General features: G+C 49.2%; 1 protein-coding gene across 3 annotated transcripts in view; it reads left to right on the top strand.

Moving 5' to 3' along the window:
- Window positions 1-2,262: 2,262 nt before the first annotated feature.
- The window catches only part of GALNT10 (polypeptide N-acetylgalactosaminyltransferase 10), a 230,323-nt gene continuing 215,829 nt past the window's right edge, over window positions 2,263-16,756 (top strand). Inside the window, exon 1 of one of the 3 annotated variants that reach the window (XM_073890665.1) lies at window positions 2,263-2,322. In XM_073890665.1, coding sequence (XP_073746766.1) covers window positions 2,278-2,322 — 45 coding nt within the window. In that variant the 5' untranslated portion in view covers window positions 2,263-2,277. Of the gene's footprint in view, window positions 2,323-9,469; window positions 9,745-16,756 lie in introns of those variants that run through there. The other 2 variants (XM_025867177.2, XM_073890661.1) reach the window with 2 other exon arrangements.

Genomic DNA, 16,756 nt, shown 5'->3' with positions numbered 1-16,756 from the left:
AAAGGAAGAAATGAACAATAGGTCTGAGTCTACTGCTTCCTACCTGTGTGACTTTGGGCAAGTCACGTTACCTCTCTGCTTCGGTTTCCTCTTCCGGAAAATAGAATAATAATAGAACTTACCTCATAGGGTTTTGGTATGGATTAAAAGATATAATGTCTGGGGGCACCTGGGTAGCTCAGTTGGATAAGCGGCCAACTCTTGATTTCAGCTCAGGTCATGATCTCGGGGTCCCGGGATCGGGCCCTCATCGGGCTCTGCACTCAGCCAGAAGTCTGCTTTGGGACTCTCCCTTTCCCTCTGCCCCTCCCCCAACTTGCTCACTGTCTCTCTCTAAAACAAATAAATAAATCTTAACCAAAAAAAAGAAATCATGTTTGTAAAGTGCTAGCTTAGAGTCTGGTATGTAATAAGATCTCCATAAATGTTAGCTAACATCATCATCATCATCTTTATGCATATGTAAATGCTAAAGCAGAAATTACACAAGTAGGGTGGGAGGAAGAGGAAGGGGCTCTTAGCTCCCCTGGGTGGGAGGAGGAAGGAGTCAGTGAGTAAGTGAGGCAGGAGAAGCTGACATCTAAGCTAAGTAAGAACTCATCCACAAAAGGCTGTACAGGGTAGACCTGGAAGGGGGATCAGCGTGAGCAAGGGCACGGTGCTCAGAGGCAACACGGTTAAGTAAGGTTAAGGAACTACTGGGAGTTCTGCACAAAGCACAAGACCAGCACCCTGAACTCTATGAAGAAGACAATGAGGAGACCACCTGCAGGAAGCCACATGGCAAGTTTGCATATGGGAATAATCACGGCAGTGGGGAGGGTGATGTTTAAGGGATGCAGGACCGCAGTGACAGCGGAGTTAGGAGACTCTTGCAACAATGAACATGGGAGATGATAAAGGCTTTAACCTGGACTTCAAGATGAGGGTGCCAAGGCCAGGGCTCCTTTGATCAGAAGGGACAGAAGATCACTCACAACTTCAGGGAAAGGGATTACAGCAGGAAAGCCTGCCTGAAAAGAAAAAGTCCCAAGGCAGGGATCCAGGCAGGATCCCAGAAACCAGCACTGGAGCTAGAAAACCAGGAACCAAGGTGGTTCTCTTGCATAGTTATCTCTCTCGGCACCTCTGTTCCTCTCACTTCTGCTCCATTGTCTTCTTCTGCCTGATGCACTCCCTGTGTTACCACTGGCTTTCTGCTTTCCTGAACCTCCTCCTTGTGTTCGGCCCACGAGTCATCTCCACCCTGATATTACCTGAACTTGCACCTTCAGGGAGGGCCAGCAGCTGCCTTCTTCCCTCTGTGGCACTTGATTCCAATTTCTTTTTTTTTTTTTTAATTATTCATTTGAGACAGAGACACACACACAGAGAAAGAGAGAGAGAGAAGACGAGCAGGGGAGAGGGGCAGAGACAGAGGGAGAAACAGACTCCTCACTGAGCAGGAAGCCTGATGCGGGGCTCGATCCCAGGACCCCGAGATCATGACCTGAGCGGAAGGCAGACGCTTAACGAACTGAGCCACCCAGGCACCCCTTGATTCCAATTTCTGAGGCAGAATCTGAGGGGCTCCGCTCATGCTTTCCATCCAGGTCAGGCTAATCCTCGGCCAAGGGCCAGCCCAGAGATGAGGCCGGGGGCTGGTTCACAAGGCAGGGAATTCGGCCATTTGAGGTAGCAAGGTTCTGATCAGGGATTCTTCTTGCAGGCCCCTGAAATATGTCTCATATAGGAGGCCCAGAGGGGAAGGGATACATTTAAAATTTACTAGGCAATAAAATCAGCATTATTAGGTAATTGTTTGAATGTGGGAGGTGAGCTGGAGTGGAGTCAAGGATGACGTCAGGGGCTGGCTTGGGTCACTGGGTGATCTCTCGGCTCTGCTCTTCTCTATGTTGGTGCTATTCTCAGCTTCTCAGGCAGCTTCTCCACTTGATTCAGTCAGGGGCTCTGGCTCTCTCACCCTGGGAAGCGTGAGTGTTTAGTAAGAAGACAATGGGACCAGAGAACCGCAAGGGAGAACGCAGCACCCCTGGGGCAGGAAACTGCGCTGTGCTGTCCAGCTGGGGATGGTGAGGGGAGCTGGTTACTGGAATGCAGAGAGGGAGGCCCGCCTGACCGCAGCTGAGTGGCCTTTACCGCGGACACATCCAGCCCTCACGTCCCAGGAAGGAAGCTGGGCGAAGAACCCCCCCTGCCTTGGTTCTTCTCTCTCCCTCTGAAATCCTGGCCAAGATCTAACCCCAACAGGAAAACAGTGAGCAAGGAAGCCCACTGATGTATCCTTCTACACTCTGGGGCGGAGACCTGGGAGGAGCAAAGGTAAGATGTTCACTACCTTCCTTCCTCTTGGTGGGGCCCAGAGCCAATCCTCTGAGCAATCCAAGCTGGAAGTGGACACAACTTCCTGATAGCCTCTACATCAAAACCACAGAACTGAAATGTGACTGTTCTAATTTGCCTTAGGTAAAGCAGGGATCCGTCCTTGGACCAGTCATTATAGGGGAAAGGGATAGCATGCTCTGATTGGCTAAGCCAGAAGCCAAGGCTGGGGTCAGCGCTGATCTAAGCTCCCAGCTGAGACGGAGGAAGGTAAATCCCCGAGGAAAATCAGGGTGCTGTTTAGCTAACCATGTAAAAAGAACAGAGGTCCGCTACAGCCCCTAACAGGGCTCGTTGAGGACTTTTGAGCAGATTTTTTTTTTGTTCCTGCTGGACAGATTGGGGGTAAGACACAATGGGTGAATGGGTGAGCCTAGCCCTCAGGGATGGAGCTGCCCCCTTCCCGGGCCTCAGTTTCCTAGCAGGGATGCGTCTTAATATTCTGTGGTTCCAACACTCACCAGAGAGTTGTTAACCAACAGATTAAGCCCTCCCACCAGCAGTGCAGACCCTCTGTAGCCAGTAAAGACCACCAAGGATTGTTTTCTGAATTCTCTCCTTGCAATTAGACCTAGACAAGACCTCTCTGGACCCACTGAAGTTTGCTGGAAGGTGCCACCTAGTGGAACATCAGATGACCTGCCACTTAGACAAAAAGAACCCTTAGGAGGTTTTAGAGGCCTGAAAGCCATTGAGCAAATGAGCCATTTGAGTTCTCAAAGCCATTGAGTTCTCTCAAACTACTGGACTGCAGATTGCAATCACCTGGGGATGGCCGAGTCCTACCCCAGAGGTTCTGACTTAATTTGTGTGGCGTCCAGGGCGGGCATCCCCTGGTGATTCTATGCACTGCCTAAGGTTGAGACCATTGGGTTATAGAGCATCCAACCCTTTATCTTACAGAGGTCCACAGATGGGAGCCACTTCTTCAAGAGTCTCAGACTCCTAAGCAGCCCCTTTCTCCTGCATCACACTACCTCTCCATTTGTTTTTGTACAACTTTTTCCCTTCACGCAAAAATGAAAAATAATTAAGCAGGAAGAACTCTCATTTCCCAAGCCCTGATATTTAGTTTAGCGGCAGTGCTGGGAGGAGGATGGCTCCCTGTACACCTGATATTTGCATCTGACACTCCCGACTAATACTCTGTTTGAGATGTACCCAACTAATGACGTAGTCTATTTACTTTTTGAGATTTATGGCATTCTCTGTTTGTTCTTTCAAAACGTATCCTACTTGAAGCACCTTCACATCTGCTGCCTTGATTCAGCGGCATTTCTTTATAGTTCGTGGGACTCATTTAATTGGCATCTCATTGTGGAAATGACAAAGTAGACTCCAAGAGAGAGACAGACAATTTTCTGTCTAGAGGTCATTTCAAATAGGCATCCTGCAAACACTTTCTTTTATTCAAACTAGAGCTGAAATGCCACTAAATGCACACTCTGGACTGAACCACCTGAGTGGTGTTCCATATCCGGCTCCCCTTTTCCCCCTACTTTGCAAGACTGAGTCCCCGAATTTTAGAATTTAAAAAGACCTCAAAGAGCATCTGGTTTGATGCCTTTTTAAATGCAACCACAGTCTATATTTATCTAGACCTCTCTAATTCCTACTATCACATATACTCATGGACCCATACATAATAAACCTGATGCTCAGAGAATTTGAGCAGCCTGTCTGAGCCACACAGGAAGTTAAGAGCAAAGTCTGGACTGATCCAGGCTGAGAGCCAGCTGGAGAAATTTCAGCTCCAGGACTTTTGTTCTCTTCTCTATATTAGAAGTTGGAGCCTTGTTAAATGACCAACCTGGTAGAGATAGCAATTTGGGTCATTGACACCAGTGTTAATGAGTTTCCTGAGTGCAGGTTTTAAAGAGGTGAGTGCTTGATTGATTAATTGATCCATTCATTCATTTCCCAAGTGTTTGCTGAGAACCTGTTTGGGGCCAGGTACTGTACTAACAGTGAGAGTACCCTGGGGAGCAAAACAAACAAAACAACATGATCTCTGTCCTTGTTGGGCTTACACTCCAGTGAAGGAGGCAGATATCAAACAATCTTCCAGGAACCATAAACCTTGTGACTGTTACGGAAAGGCATTGCTAAGAGGTTGAGAAAGCCAGACGGGCTTCCTCGAGAACGTAACGCTGATCTTGATGATCTCCAAGGAGAGGAAGAGCAAGAAGGCTTTAGGTTTGCAGCAAGCATAGAAGTCCAACACCCAGAGCTTCTTAGTTTTTGTTTAGGGTCAAGCAGACTTCTGTCTTACCAGCTTGGAAATTACATCATTAAAGGGTCATGATTATCCCCATTTCACAGATGAGGAAACTGAGGCTCAGAACAGCTAAGAGACTTGGTCAACGGTCAGGAGTGTCTGAGGTAGACTGAGTTGCAGTCTGGCTTGCCTCTGGCTTGCCGCTCTGTTCCATTTTCACACCCCCTCAGCTCAAGCCTCGGCCAGACCAGCCTGAGGGGACAGCCCTGGACAAACGGGGTCAGCAACAAAGGGCCCTGAGAAAGCCAAGGTGAAGACATCTAGTTAAAAAGATTTTCATATCTTCATCAGGAAGGACAAGGGCCTGCCTCTATCACTTCTTTTCTGGTTGACCCTTCTTGCTGAAGTAGATCTCAGGGGATCCCAAAAGATCTGCCTGTTACTGATGACAGGATGGAAGACTGAAAAGTAAGCAAGAGAATAAGCAGCTCATTGGAAAAAAAGAAGAAGAAAGAAAGAAAGAAGAAAAGGAACCAAAGATGGGAAGATGGGGGAAGAGAGGAGATACTCACCATTCATCAAACCTTGGTGTCAGGCACGTATGGGGCAGAATTTGGGGATATAGCAGGAAAGGAGAAGCCAAAGCCTCTGCTCCATGCCCCTGACGTGTGATCTGGAGGAGCTCAATAACAAACAAGTAAATAAGCAAATAAATAAGATCACGGCCAAGAGGGATGTGCACTAGGAAGAAAACAGAGCAAGATGTAAAGTAGGCAGCAACATTTCTGGTGGGCGGTCAGGGAGGGTCCCTGTGAGGAGGTGACATTTAAGCTAAGATCTGAAGGATGAGAGGGAGGAATAGTGGAGGAAGAACAGGGAACCAGCGTTCCTGGCAGAGACGAGGGCCAATTCAAAGGCCCTGGGGCTGGATCTGGGCAGAGTGGGGTCAGAATCCCAGAAGAAGTTGGGGGCGGCTGGTTTGGAGTGACAAGAGGGTGATAGGAGATGAGATTGGAGAGGCCCAGGCCACTAGTGAAGATTCCTGCCATGCAGCTGAAATCCTGTTCATCCCTCCTCAGTGTTCCTAGTGGTGCTGGACTTTTATTTCAGCCAAAGTTACTAGTTCCATCTCATGGGTGTCTGCAGTAAGCCCTTTATGCCCATCATCTCATTTAATGCCCACAATAGGCTTAGGACAGGTCAGTCTGAAAGTAATATATCTTGTTCAATTTCAGTCAGTGTCCAGATCAGTTTTCCCAGAAAAACAGCCAGAACTAATAGGCTGTCTACATGTCTCACATGGTATGGTCTCAGTGAGTGGGATAAAACCCTAGGAGCTCCCCCCAGCATCCCCACACTGTAGAAGGTGATCAAAGAGCCCTGGGATTAAAGCTGGGTTCATGGGTTAGAGTTTCCACTGGAGGCTTACCGAGCTGGTGTGTACAGCTTTGATCAACAAGTCACTCAGTAAGACACAAGAAAAAGCTCAAATCCAATTTTGTACAGACTCCTCTAGGGAGCTGGAAGAAGGGGTGGGGAGGAGAGAGACACTGAAGATTTTCCAGTACATGACTTCAGCTGCTACACGTTACTCCTCCTGTAATTATTGAGCACCTATTGTGTTCCAGGCCTGGGAGGGGCATTAACTTAGCTTTGTGTGGCCTGAGCAGCAGTATGAGCTGAAATCCATCTGCCCTGGCTCAGCTCCTGTTGCTTTGGCTCAGGAAAGGGGGGTGGTTTTTGCAGATTCCTCTGCTTGGAAGGAACATCAGTTTTCTGATTTCCAAAAAAAGAGAAGTATGTGCTAGCAGCGGCAGAACATACTATAAAGGATACCTGTTCTAAAGAAAAATAAAGCAAATGGAAATGGGGTACTCTTTGATATGTTAGATCAGCTGGTCAGGGAGGCTTTCTCCAAGGCAGAAAATATGGTCTGCTTCCCAAGACATGGGAGGGAGAGGTTTAGAGGACAAGATTGCTAGACCATGATGGCACAGCAAATGTGCAAAGGCTCTGAGGCCATCAACTTGGTGCATTTGAAGCATACGGCAAGAAGACCAGTGTAACAGAAGGGAAGGAGAGAGAACAAAGTCTAGAAATTGGGTCAGATCACGTAGGGCCTCATGAGCTATGTGAGCATTCTCATAGATTATTCTAACACACAGGGTAGTCCCAGGCAAGTTCCCAGGAGCAGAGGGAGCCTCATGTTTATAAAAGGATGGCTCTAGCTACTCTGTTTCTAGCATTGTGCTTCTGCTGTGAAGGCACATAAAAGAATTTTGCAACACTATCTTCACCTCTAGAAACTTCCACTTTTGTCAGAGACAGATGGACATTCAATTACATAAATACCGTGTTATCAACTGCAGTATAAAAAGCATAGGGCTCTTTTTAGCAGCATTAATAACGATAGCCAAAAGGTGGAAATAATCCAAATGTGCACGCATGGATGAATGGATAGACAAAATGTGATATCTACGTACAATGGAATATTACTAAATCTTCAAAAGGGATGAAATTCTGATACATGCCACAACATGGATGGACCTTGAAAACATTATGCTGAGTGAAATAAGCCAAACACAAAAGGACAAATGTACAATTCCACTTATATGAAGTACGTAGTTAAATTCATAAAGACAGAAAATAGAATGGTGCTTGTTACCAGGGGTTGAGAGGAAAGGAAATGAGGTGTTAGTGTTTAACGGGTACAGTTTCAGTTAAAGATGATGAAAAAGTTCTGGAGATGGATAGTGATGATGATGCACAACAACGGAAATATACTAATGCCACTGAATGGTTTAAATGGTAAGTTTTATATTATGTATATTTTACCACTGAAATAATTAAAAAAAAACATTTTTTAAGGTATAGAGCTAAGATCTAGGGATAGAAGAGTGAGCCTTCTAGGCAGAGGCAGGAAAGAACCTCTGATGACAGCAAGAAGGCAAATGAGCTGGGGCACAATGAAGAAAGAAAAGGTGAGGGCTATTCGTATATGGCCTTGCAGGATCTTGTAGTTCCTTATAGAAATCCAGGAGATGGGAAACCACGGGAGGGATCTGAGCAGAGGGGTGATGCTGTCTACCCTTTGTTAAAACCCTGGTAGTGGCTTTCTTTAATGAGTCTCCTTTGCAAACCAGTATAAGAAAAACACTTACTTCACACGGTACCTAACTGTGAGCATTAAAAGAGGTAATGTGTGTCAAGGGTTTAACATGGTGCCTGGCACAGAGTAAGCCTTCAATAAAAGGTCAGCGTTACTATGAAAGACAGCAGCCCTCTGAGGAGAAGTTTTGGAGGAGTTTGTGGAGGAGGCAGCAGTTCAACTAGATGTGGAAGGATGAACAAAGATTTCCATCAACATAGATGTGGAAGAGGAGAGGGCTTTCAGGGTGGAAGGAACTTCCTGGACAACTGCAGAGAAAGGAAAACAACCAGCCACAGGGCAGGGCAGGGCAGAGGAGATAAAGCAAGGAGTGTGAACTCTGGAGCTTAGGTGATGGGAGCTTTTAAGGTTTTGGAGATGTCCAGATCCAAGCTATAATTTCAGCAAAACTGAATCCCCATCGCTCAGCCTGGAGCGTCAGGATGGTGGTCCGAGGCTGGGAGGCTAGGCATGGGGGTCAGTGGTTGGGCAGGAGACGCAGAGAATCCGGAGCACGCAGGTGGGGGTGGTAAAGAGGAAGGCAACCGAGAGGGCGCGTCATCCCTCGCCATGAGAGAGGAGAAGCAATTAAGTGGAGAGCCCTGAGGAGCCACAGCGGTCGCCGTCGGAGTCAGCTCTGCAGCCCTTCAGAGAGCCCAGGCAGCTCGACTTCCTCAGAGCCCTCATCACGGGTATAGACACACTCCCTCGCCTAATGCTATTATGCATTTAATGTTTCAGTTCCCAGACCACACGGCTTGAGTCTGTTTTCATTTCATCCCGGTGCCTGGCACAGTGTCTGGCACACAGAAGACATTCACTAGTGGCTTGCTGAGTAGCTGAACAGGAGATAGAAACCGACAAAAGAGTTTTAGAGAAAGGGCTCCGTGAGCTAAGCACCTAGAAGTATTCATTGGACCGGAGGGCATTCCAACTCCAAGGAGACTGGGCTTGCGTGAGAAAAGCTCCTGCAGGGAAGCTCCGGTCCCCTCCCGCCGCTTTGCAGGGACAACAGACGGGTGGCAGGCGGGCGCAGCACTCCACAGTTTAGAGGGCGTTCACAACCAACGCCAGGAACTCTGAGCGGAAGGAAACTAGGGCCCTGCCGCAGCCCGGTGCGCGTGGAACACAGCTGCGGCTCCATTTCCCGCCGGGGACTATCGAGTCCCCGGGACAAAAGTTGGTCCTCAGAGCGGAGCCGAGGGGGGCGGGCAAGCCACAGCCCCGAGCGTCCCGCGGAGCTCCAGCACTATTTGCACACCCCCGGGGAGCTCGCAAACGCTCGGGGGAGTCCGGAGCAGAGCTTGCGGGCAGAGCTTTGCGGGGGCTCCCCGCGCGTCTCAGCGCGCGGACAAGCACCTCCGCTCAGCCGGCAGCAGTTAGCGCCCAACTCGCCAACTCCGGGACTTTCTCAAAGCTGCCGCGGGCGGGGCAGCCGCCGAGGAGCGGGCCGCACCATCGCGGCCCGAGAGGGGGAAGCGCTCCGCTCCGGGGCCCCCGCCGCGCCAGGGATGACCGGCAAGAGCCGCGAGAAAGCCGGGGCCCCTGGCGCACAGAGTTCGGCCACCGAGCCGGAGGAGAGCGGCGCGGGGCACCGCGGCTCGGCCGGCTCAGAGGCGGCGGCGGCGACGGCAGCCTCCCCCGTGGCGGCGGCGCGGTGGCAGAGGCCGGCTCCCCGGCCGGCGAGCGGCGGAAGTGCCGCGGAGTTGGAGCGGGGCCGGCGCCGCGGCAGTTTCTCGTCGCTGAGCTGCTGCCGCCGCCGGGCGGACGGGCGGACGCGCGGAGCGGGGGGCCGCGCGGCGGGGCCGGCGGGGCGCGGCGGGGCTGACCGGCCCCGATGAGGCGGAAGGAGAAGCGGCTTCTGCAGGCGGTGGCGCTGGTGCTGGCGGCCCTGGTCCTTCTGCCCAACGTGGGGCTCTGGGCGCTGTACCGCGAGCGGCAGCCCGACGGCACCCCCGGGGGATCGGGGGCGGCGGTGGTCCCGGCGGCCGGACTGGTGAGTCCCCCAGTTGCTGTGGGGGTGGGTACACTCTCTCCCCGTATTCACTTGGAGCCTTCGGTTCCTCCCTCCACCTTTCCGTTTCTGCATCCTCAGTGTCAGAGCCGGAGACCCTTCGGTTCTTCCCATTTTGGGGATTGGGAACATTGAGGCTCAGAGAAGGACAGGAACTTGTCCAGGGCCCCCACGTCAGCCAGAGGCCGAATCAGAACTAGAAACAGACTCCTGTTGCTCAGTCTGGAAGATCTGTTTGTTACCTTAGGTTACCATCCTCCTTTCTGTCCATGTCTGGTAACCCCTCACCTCCCAGCATCTCTTGCTTTTGGAGGGTCCAGTCTGCATTCCTATATCCCAGGGTGACTCCTTCTTCAGGAGCTGGCGGTCCTTCTATTTTTTTTCTGCTTTCACCCCCACCTGCTGATCCCAGTGTTCCCTACTCAGGTCAGCCCCTTTCCTGTTTTCCCATCTGCCTAATGGGACACCAGGCCTCCCTCCTCTCCCCATTTGCTTACCCTCCCCTCTCCTCACCCTTCCTCTTTCCCAGATCTGTGGGTTCCTTGGAGGATGCTCCCCTCGGAGCTTCAGGTCCTGGGGGAGGGAGGAAGCTCCTGGTTCTTGAGGGACCTCCTGTCTTTGACCTTCTGGGAGTCCAGAAGTGTGAGTTCTGGTGGAGGGACCCCCAAAATTTCCCAAAGGCTATTTGTGTGCAGTGTGCCCTGAGGATGGGACTTCAGGTGCCTTCCCTGTCCCTTCGTAGAGTACCCATGATCCCTTTTGAACTTGTCCAGTTTGATTAGGTGCATTGTTTCTTGCAGCCAAGACTAGGATCTTAATTGTTCCTGCTTCTTCTGAACTCACCCACGTGTGTGTGTGTGTGTGTGTCTATTGTGTCACACGTACATACAGACTGATAGCAGAAGCTCTGTCAGAGCACTCCTGCTTTCCCAGCTCCTGGCTCAGTAGGTGCGAGTGAGTGTGTATATATGCTTGAACTGTTTCACACAGTGGGACATTTCAGGTTTTCTTATAGGATTTCCCTGGCCCCATGGGAAGTGGATAATTTGTCTATTGGGGTCAAATTTAACTGATTGTTGGCAGGATGAGGGAAGAAGCTGACTTTTGAGGCTGATGTTTTTCTCTCTCTTCCTGGTATCAGGCTGCTGCCTGGGCAGTCTGGCATCTTGAGCACGGAGGGCTGCTTGCCACAGGGATGACCCAATATGAGTACAGCCTGTCACTGGTAATTGTTGCAAACCGTTCTGGAGGGCCTCGGTGATCTTTTTGGTAGATCTTATTGTTTGGAAATTAAGCTCCCTCAACGCCTTCACTAAACCCCTGGTTCAAACCCTGACAGCCATATTAGACCTCTTTCCCTTAAATTCTGTATCCGTATGAGTTTTTCCTTCATGAAATCTTTCTTCTGTTCTCACCCTATGTCAGCATCAGGGGCAGGAGGCCAGGGTTCTGTCCTCAGCTCTACTGTTAACTTGCTGTGTGTATCCTTGATCACCTCTTAGCTCCCTCTCTGAGCATCCCTTTCTCCATCCATAAAATGTGGTTATTGGTGCAGGTCCAGCATTATGATACCATCAGTGAATCAATGAGAAGTACAACGGCCACTTCTTCTTTCTTTCCTGAGGGCTGGGGACCCTTGTAGCATCCCTAGCTGTGGGGGCTCCACACTGGACACAGCCCCATGTCAAGGTGGGGAGTGTCCTGCCTGAGCACTAACTCTCCTTTAGAATAGCTGTAGCCAGTTCTAAAATAGCTCCTGACATTCTGCCTCGCCTGAAGAAAGCCCTCGTATTTCATTTGCCGTGGATGCCAGAGACGTCCTGATTTTCATTTTCTATAGACCCAGATGTGTAGAGAGAAGGTCAAGGTTAACTGCCAGTTTGGCCTGAGCTTTCAAAGTAAATTGCTCACTTGTGCAAGAGGGAATTGATGGAGTAAGGCAGCCTTTTGGGCAAAGAGAGAGGGGAGCAACAACTGGGCACTGCTCAGAGCCCTTAACTGGAAAGGACAGACAGGCTCATTTGGGAAGGTCTAGTTCTTGTTCATTACTTTTGCTCTGGAATATCATGAGGAGAAGGAGGAAGACATTAGGGGTGTGGTGGTGGGTATGGGGGGCGGGTACTGATAGATTATCCTTGCTTTAAAGAAACTCCCTTTGCTTTCTGGGAGTAGCAGAAGGGAGCTGTTTCCCCAATGATAAGCTCTGCTAGATGCTGTAGGATTCAGCATTCATCTGCTGCCTTTCAGGAATACTCTGCCAAATTTCCACACAGCCACTTTTTGTGTCACTCTCCTGCAGATGCACAGCACTGGGCTTGGCCCCCAGTCCCTTGTCTGAATGTCAGCTGGCCTTGAGGGAGGAGGCTGACTTCTCAGAGCCATGGTGTTCTGTTCCTCATCCCAGGGTGCTGGAACATTCACGGAACCTGTCAGTCCGCCTGCTATCTGGGAAATCTGGCCTCTTGAGCACACAGGGCTTCTTTCGACAGGGCTGACCAGTTTGGAGCTCAGCTTGTCACTCTTGTAATTGTTGAGAATTATCCCAAGGCACCTCGTTGATCTTTCTGGTAGAAATAACTGCAGAGGCTCTGGAGGGAAGTCTGACAGGACTTTATCCAAATGCAAAATATATTCCTCGTGGGTTCCAGGGTTAACATACCCACTGTTAGAGCAGTCCTTTAACTCCTTAACTTCTCCACTGGTTTGAAGAATAGAGTTTCCAGTTAAGAGCATTTATCATCTGCTAGAAAGTAAGTCTATAGAACTGTCATGCTAGCTCATCCTAGGTATACCTCTGGAGCTGGGTAGGGCAGCTGATTTATAAACGACACATAATGCTTTTAGGGTTTCAATATTCATCTGGTCATACAGCTGGCTTCTCCAACAGTTGTGAGACTGAGCAAGAAAAGCCAGTCCTGAAGCCATCCTCATTTTATTTATTTATTTATTTATTTAGATTTAAATTTAAATTCAATTAGAGCCACCTTCATTTTAATTTAGGGATCCCTCTCATTCCTAGCCCCAGTCTGTTTAATATCTTGATTTAATCCTGCAGTCTGTTTCCTATTCCAGACCTGGGGACTAGCTATCGAGACCCATGTTAGGAAACGTGATGCGGTCCCTCCCCATTTCAGAGCCATAATCTCTTGTGAGAAATGACTTCATTGGATAATAGCGACTGTAGCATAGAAATTGGTAGGATAATAGAATACCAGTGACTTTAATTTTCAAGTATCAAGAGTTTTTCTCATTGTGTCAGAGCTGAACTTTATTCTTAGAACATCCAGAAATCAATACGTCCCCCCTACTCCACCCTTTTTTAGTCTTCCTGGTGGCAGAGCCTTACCCATCAGAAAGTTAAGTACCATAGAAATGTAGCCTTGGAATGATTTCTTTAATTTTCCACAGAGGGGCTGGGACCCTTTATCCTGCTAATCTCTTGTCTGTCTGCAGGCCCAGCTGAAATCTGATGCCACCGGCGCGGGGTTGTTGGTTTACCTGAGCAAATCTGGCTCTCGGCATTCACCCTGTCATCCTAGGTTTGTAGTCTCCTCAGGAGCCCAGATGAGGAAGGCCTGAGAACAGAGGCTGGGATTCTAGTTCTCTCTCCTGCCCCTAAACTCCCTGTGGGACCTTAGGAAAGGGGTTTAACCTCTTTGGGCCTTGGATCTTTCAACTGTGAAGTGAAGGTTTATATTCAGGAGAGGAAAGGTAAATGTGTATCGTAATGGTGTTCCCCTCCCCTGGCCAGGCAGACATTGCTCATCGGTCTCTTTCCCACTAAGTCCAGACTTGGTTGCTACTCAAGTGGAGTTAATGGCATTAAAATTTATTTGTGACATAAGGAATAGATCCTTTGTTAGGATGTTTCCAACTTTAACCTCCTGGGGTTCTATGAGTTTGTTTGGAAGCATGTATTGCAAAAGTCCAAACAGTAAAAGTATGTTAAAACAGGCCTCCCCGTACCTAGGTTGTGATGAAGCCACTACTACTTAGGGATGTGTTTATACTCTGAGGATGTTCAGTCTTTAATCTGTTGGCACCAGTGACATGATAACAAGTAATGGAATCAGGAATGAAAATGCAAAGACCCATTTCAAAGATAACCGTCTAGCTTGCTAATTGTACCTTGTCCACAGTCGACTCTTACACAGAGATAGCATCGGGATCCCATCACTGAAAAACATCCTGAGGTAAACTGGCGGCCCACAGTGTGTCCTGTGGCAGCTAATCGCTCATGATGGTGTTTGCAGTGGGTTCTGTATTTTGTATGTATCTGACCCTCTGCATCCCATCTGTGTATCCAAGCTCCCAGGAAGACTGAGGTAAGAGTCTTGCTTCTCAGAGAACCACTGTCCTCCTGCCCAGTGCAGTGGGGAAAGGAGGTACCCTATACCTTCCTGAGTTCCTGTGGCCAATGAGTGCATCGTGGCCTCCCCTTCCAGAAATGTCTTGAAGGAGGAACTGCATCCTCTTCCAGCACATAGCCTAAGGCTTGGCCCTTGGAAGATGGTCAGAACGTGTTTGCTGAAGGATCAAGATGTATCGGAGCTTCAGAAGTCATCTAGTCTGCCTGCCTTGTTGTGTAGGTGTGGAAATTGAGGCCCAGGAGAGGGGGGAATCCATTCTCAGAGTGGGGAGTGCAGATCAGAACCCAGTTCTTCTCCACATTCTTGCTCTGTATCACCACGAATACTTTTTCCCTCCACATCCTGATAATTGATCCTTCTCTACATGAGTCAAAATCATCACCCCCAGTTTTGGAGGCTGGTACTTATTGGCTGGAACTTACCTGGTTTTTTTGCAGATCCATTTTTATACATTTCTTGTCAAGTTTTTATAGTGTTAAAGCAAGTAAAATGAATTAGATTTTAAGGTGGCAAAGGGATCCGGCTGAGAAATTGAGAAATTAAATGGATGTATCACATGTGGCATTATTACTGCTATCTGTGGCAGATGGAGCTAGTGCGAGCTGAAGAGCCACTTCAGATTCTCTATCACTTGTAAGTAACAGAATGGGCTGAAATGAGTAAGGGGATGTATTAGCTCCTGCAATTGCAGTGGCCTCACGTATGGTCTGATCCGGAGGTTCATGCCCTAGACTGAGCCCTTGTGGTAGCAAAAAGTGGTTGTAGCTCTTTCTGACCTCATATCCATACCCAGATCCCGGAGGAGAGAGTCTGTCTCCTCTGGTGGCTTCTCTAGAAGGGAGAGGAAACTTTTTTTCCTCTAAGTGCTCACAAGTCTCTTTAGGTATTATCAGCCCAATTTAGATCTAATATGCTCTCTGAACCAATGACACTTGTCAAAAGCATGAGCTATGCTGATTGACTTAACCCACCCTGGAGCTAGGGTTAGGCTCAGGCCATCAGAGTTGTAGGAAGAACAGTTCCCAGAGAAAAATCCGAGTGCTTTCGTGGAGAGGAGGGGAAAAGCGATCTAGGGATGAAGACAACAAGTGTCCATTCCAGAACCTCTCTTGATACAGTGTCCCAAGCCGTCACTGCTGAGGGGAGTCAGGCTTGGCCCCCGAGGTAAAACCTCTCGGCCATCCTGGACTCAGTGTCGGTCACTGAACCTTCAGTCTGGAGGTCTGTGTTCTCATCGCAGCTCTGCCCTCCCTTGGCTGGGATGTTTCACTCTGGGAGCCTCACTGTCCTCCTGAGGAAAGCTGTGGACGCTTCCCGGCGTGGAGTAGAGGGGCTGGGATGAAGCGCAGGTGGAAGCTGTCTTTATTTAATCTTGCCTATGAGTTCTGCTGCTGCCTTCCTCCCCCTCCCAGACGTCCTGAGAGTCGCTGCGTGCCCTGCCTGCACGCACGCACACACATTGAAAGTCAGTTCATTGAAAATTTCTCTCAAGCTGAAAAAGAACTTCTGTCTCTTCAGCTTCGACTTTTTTTCTGCCTGGCCCTCTTAGCTGGAGGAGGCGGAGTGTTCATACTTTGGAAGCTAGAGGAAGCTAAACAATTCAGCTTGCTGTGGTGGGTGGGTGTGTATTTATGAGTGTGTAGCTTTCTCTCCATGTGTCTCTCTTCTCTCTCTCTCTTATCTTTGGATGGTTCCTGTTTGCTGCCCTCTGCTGAGTATAGATAGGAGAAGGAAGGGAAAAAAGCAGGCCCATGTTTTCCTTCCCTTTGGTTTTGAGAGAATTCTGAGCTTCAGATGCTAGATTTTCTTCTGTTTGCTCAGGTGATAAAAGCCACAGCATTAAATGACACTAATAAGGATGATGATGATATAGATGACGGGGAGAATGACAAGGTTAATCATCATCATCATAGCAGCTACCATGTATTTGGCACTTACTCTGCTAGGCATTGGACTAAGAAGCCCTTTACCTGTACATCTTGTTAAAACTTCCAATTATAAACACCAGGAATGAATGGAACCAGGGCTCACAGAGGTGTGGGTACTGGCTGAGGATACGCAGCCTGTGGTTGTAGAGCTGGTATTTGAGCCTGTGGGTCTCTGACCCAGTGCCTAAGCAGGATAAAGGACCTGTTTCCCACCCTGCCCTTCCATCCATTCCTATGAGGCTGCTAGGGGAGCCCTGACGTCTGAGCAGATGGGACCATTGTTCTAAGACTGAACCTCTTCCGTGGCCAAGGAGGAACCCACGAGGTCAGTTGGTGTGGTGTGACCTTGAAGAGGAACCTTCGCCCAACCCCCACTGAAGCCCCATTAGCAAAGGGACTCTCCCGTCCTCCTAGATTGAGATGCTGTGGGGCAATGTGTAGGGCTCTAGTTTTGGAGCTACACTGCTTGATTCAGATCCCTAGCCTTGGGCAAGTCACTTGACCTCTGTGCCTGGATTTCTTGGTCTGGAAGATGGAAACAGTGTTCTGTATATTGGGGGTTTCTTTCGGTGGTTGAATGAATTGTTGTTGGAAGCTGAGCAGTCTGAGGATAGGTGGTTGGCCTCGTGGCACAGCGTTCAGAAGTGGAACAGGGCCAGCCTCGCTGATGATTGGGGGTGGGAAGGAAGGTATGTC

Source organism: Callorhinus ursinus, unplaced genomic scaffold, assembly GCF_003265705.2.
Source record: "Callorhinus ursinus isolate GAN/ISIS: 27379988/994484 unplaced genomic scaffold, GSC_fseal_2.0 scaffold3, whole genome shotgun sequence".
Lineage (NCBI taxonomy): Eukaryota > Metazoa > Chordata > Mammalia > Carnivora > Otariidae > Callorhinus > Callorhinus ursinus.
This window is presented reverse-complemented; position numbering and strand designations above follow the sequence as displayed.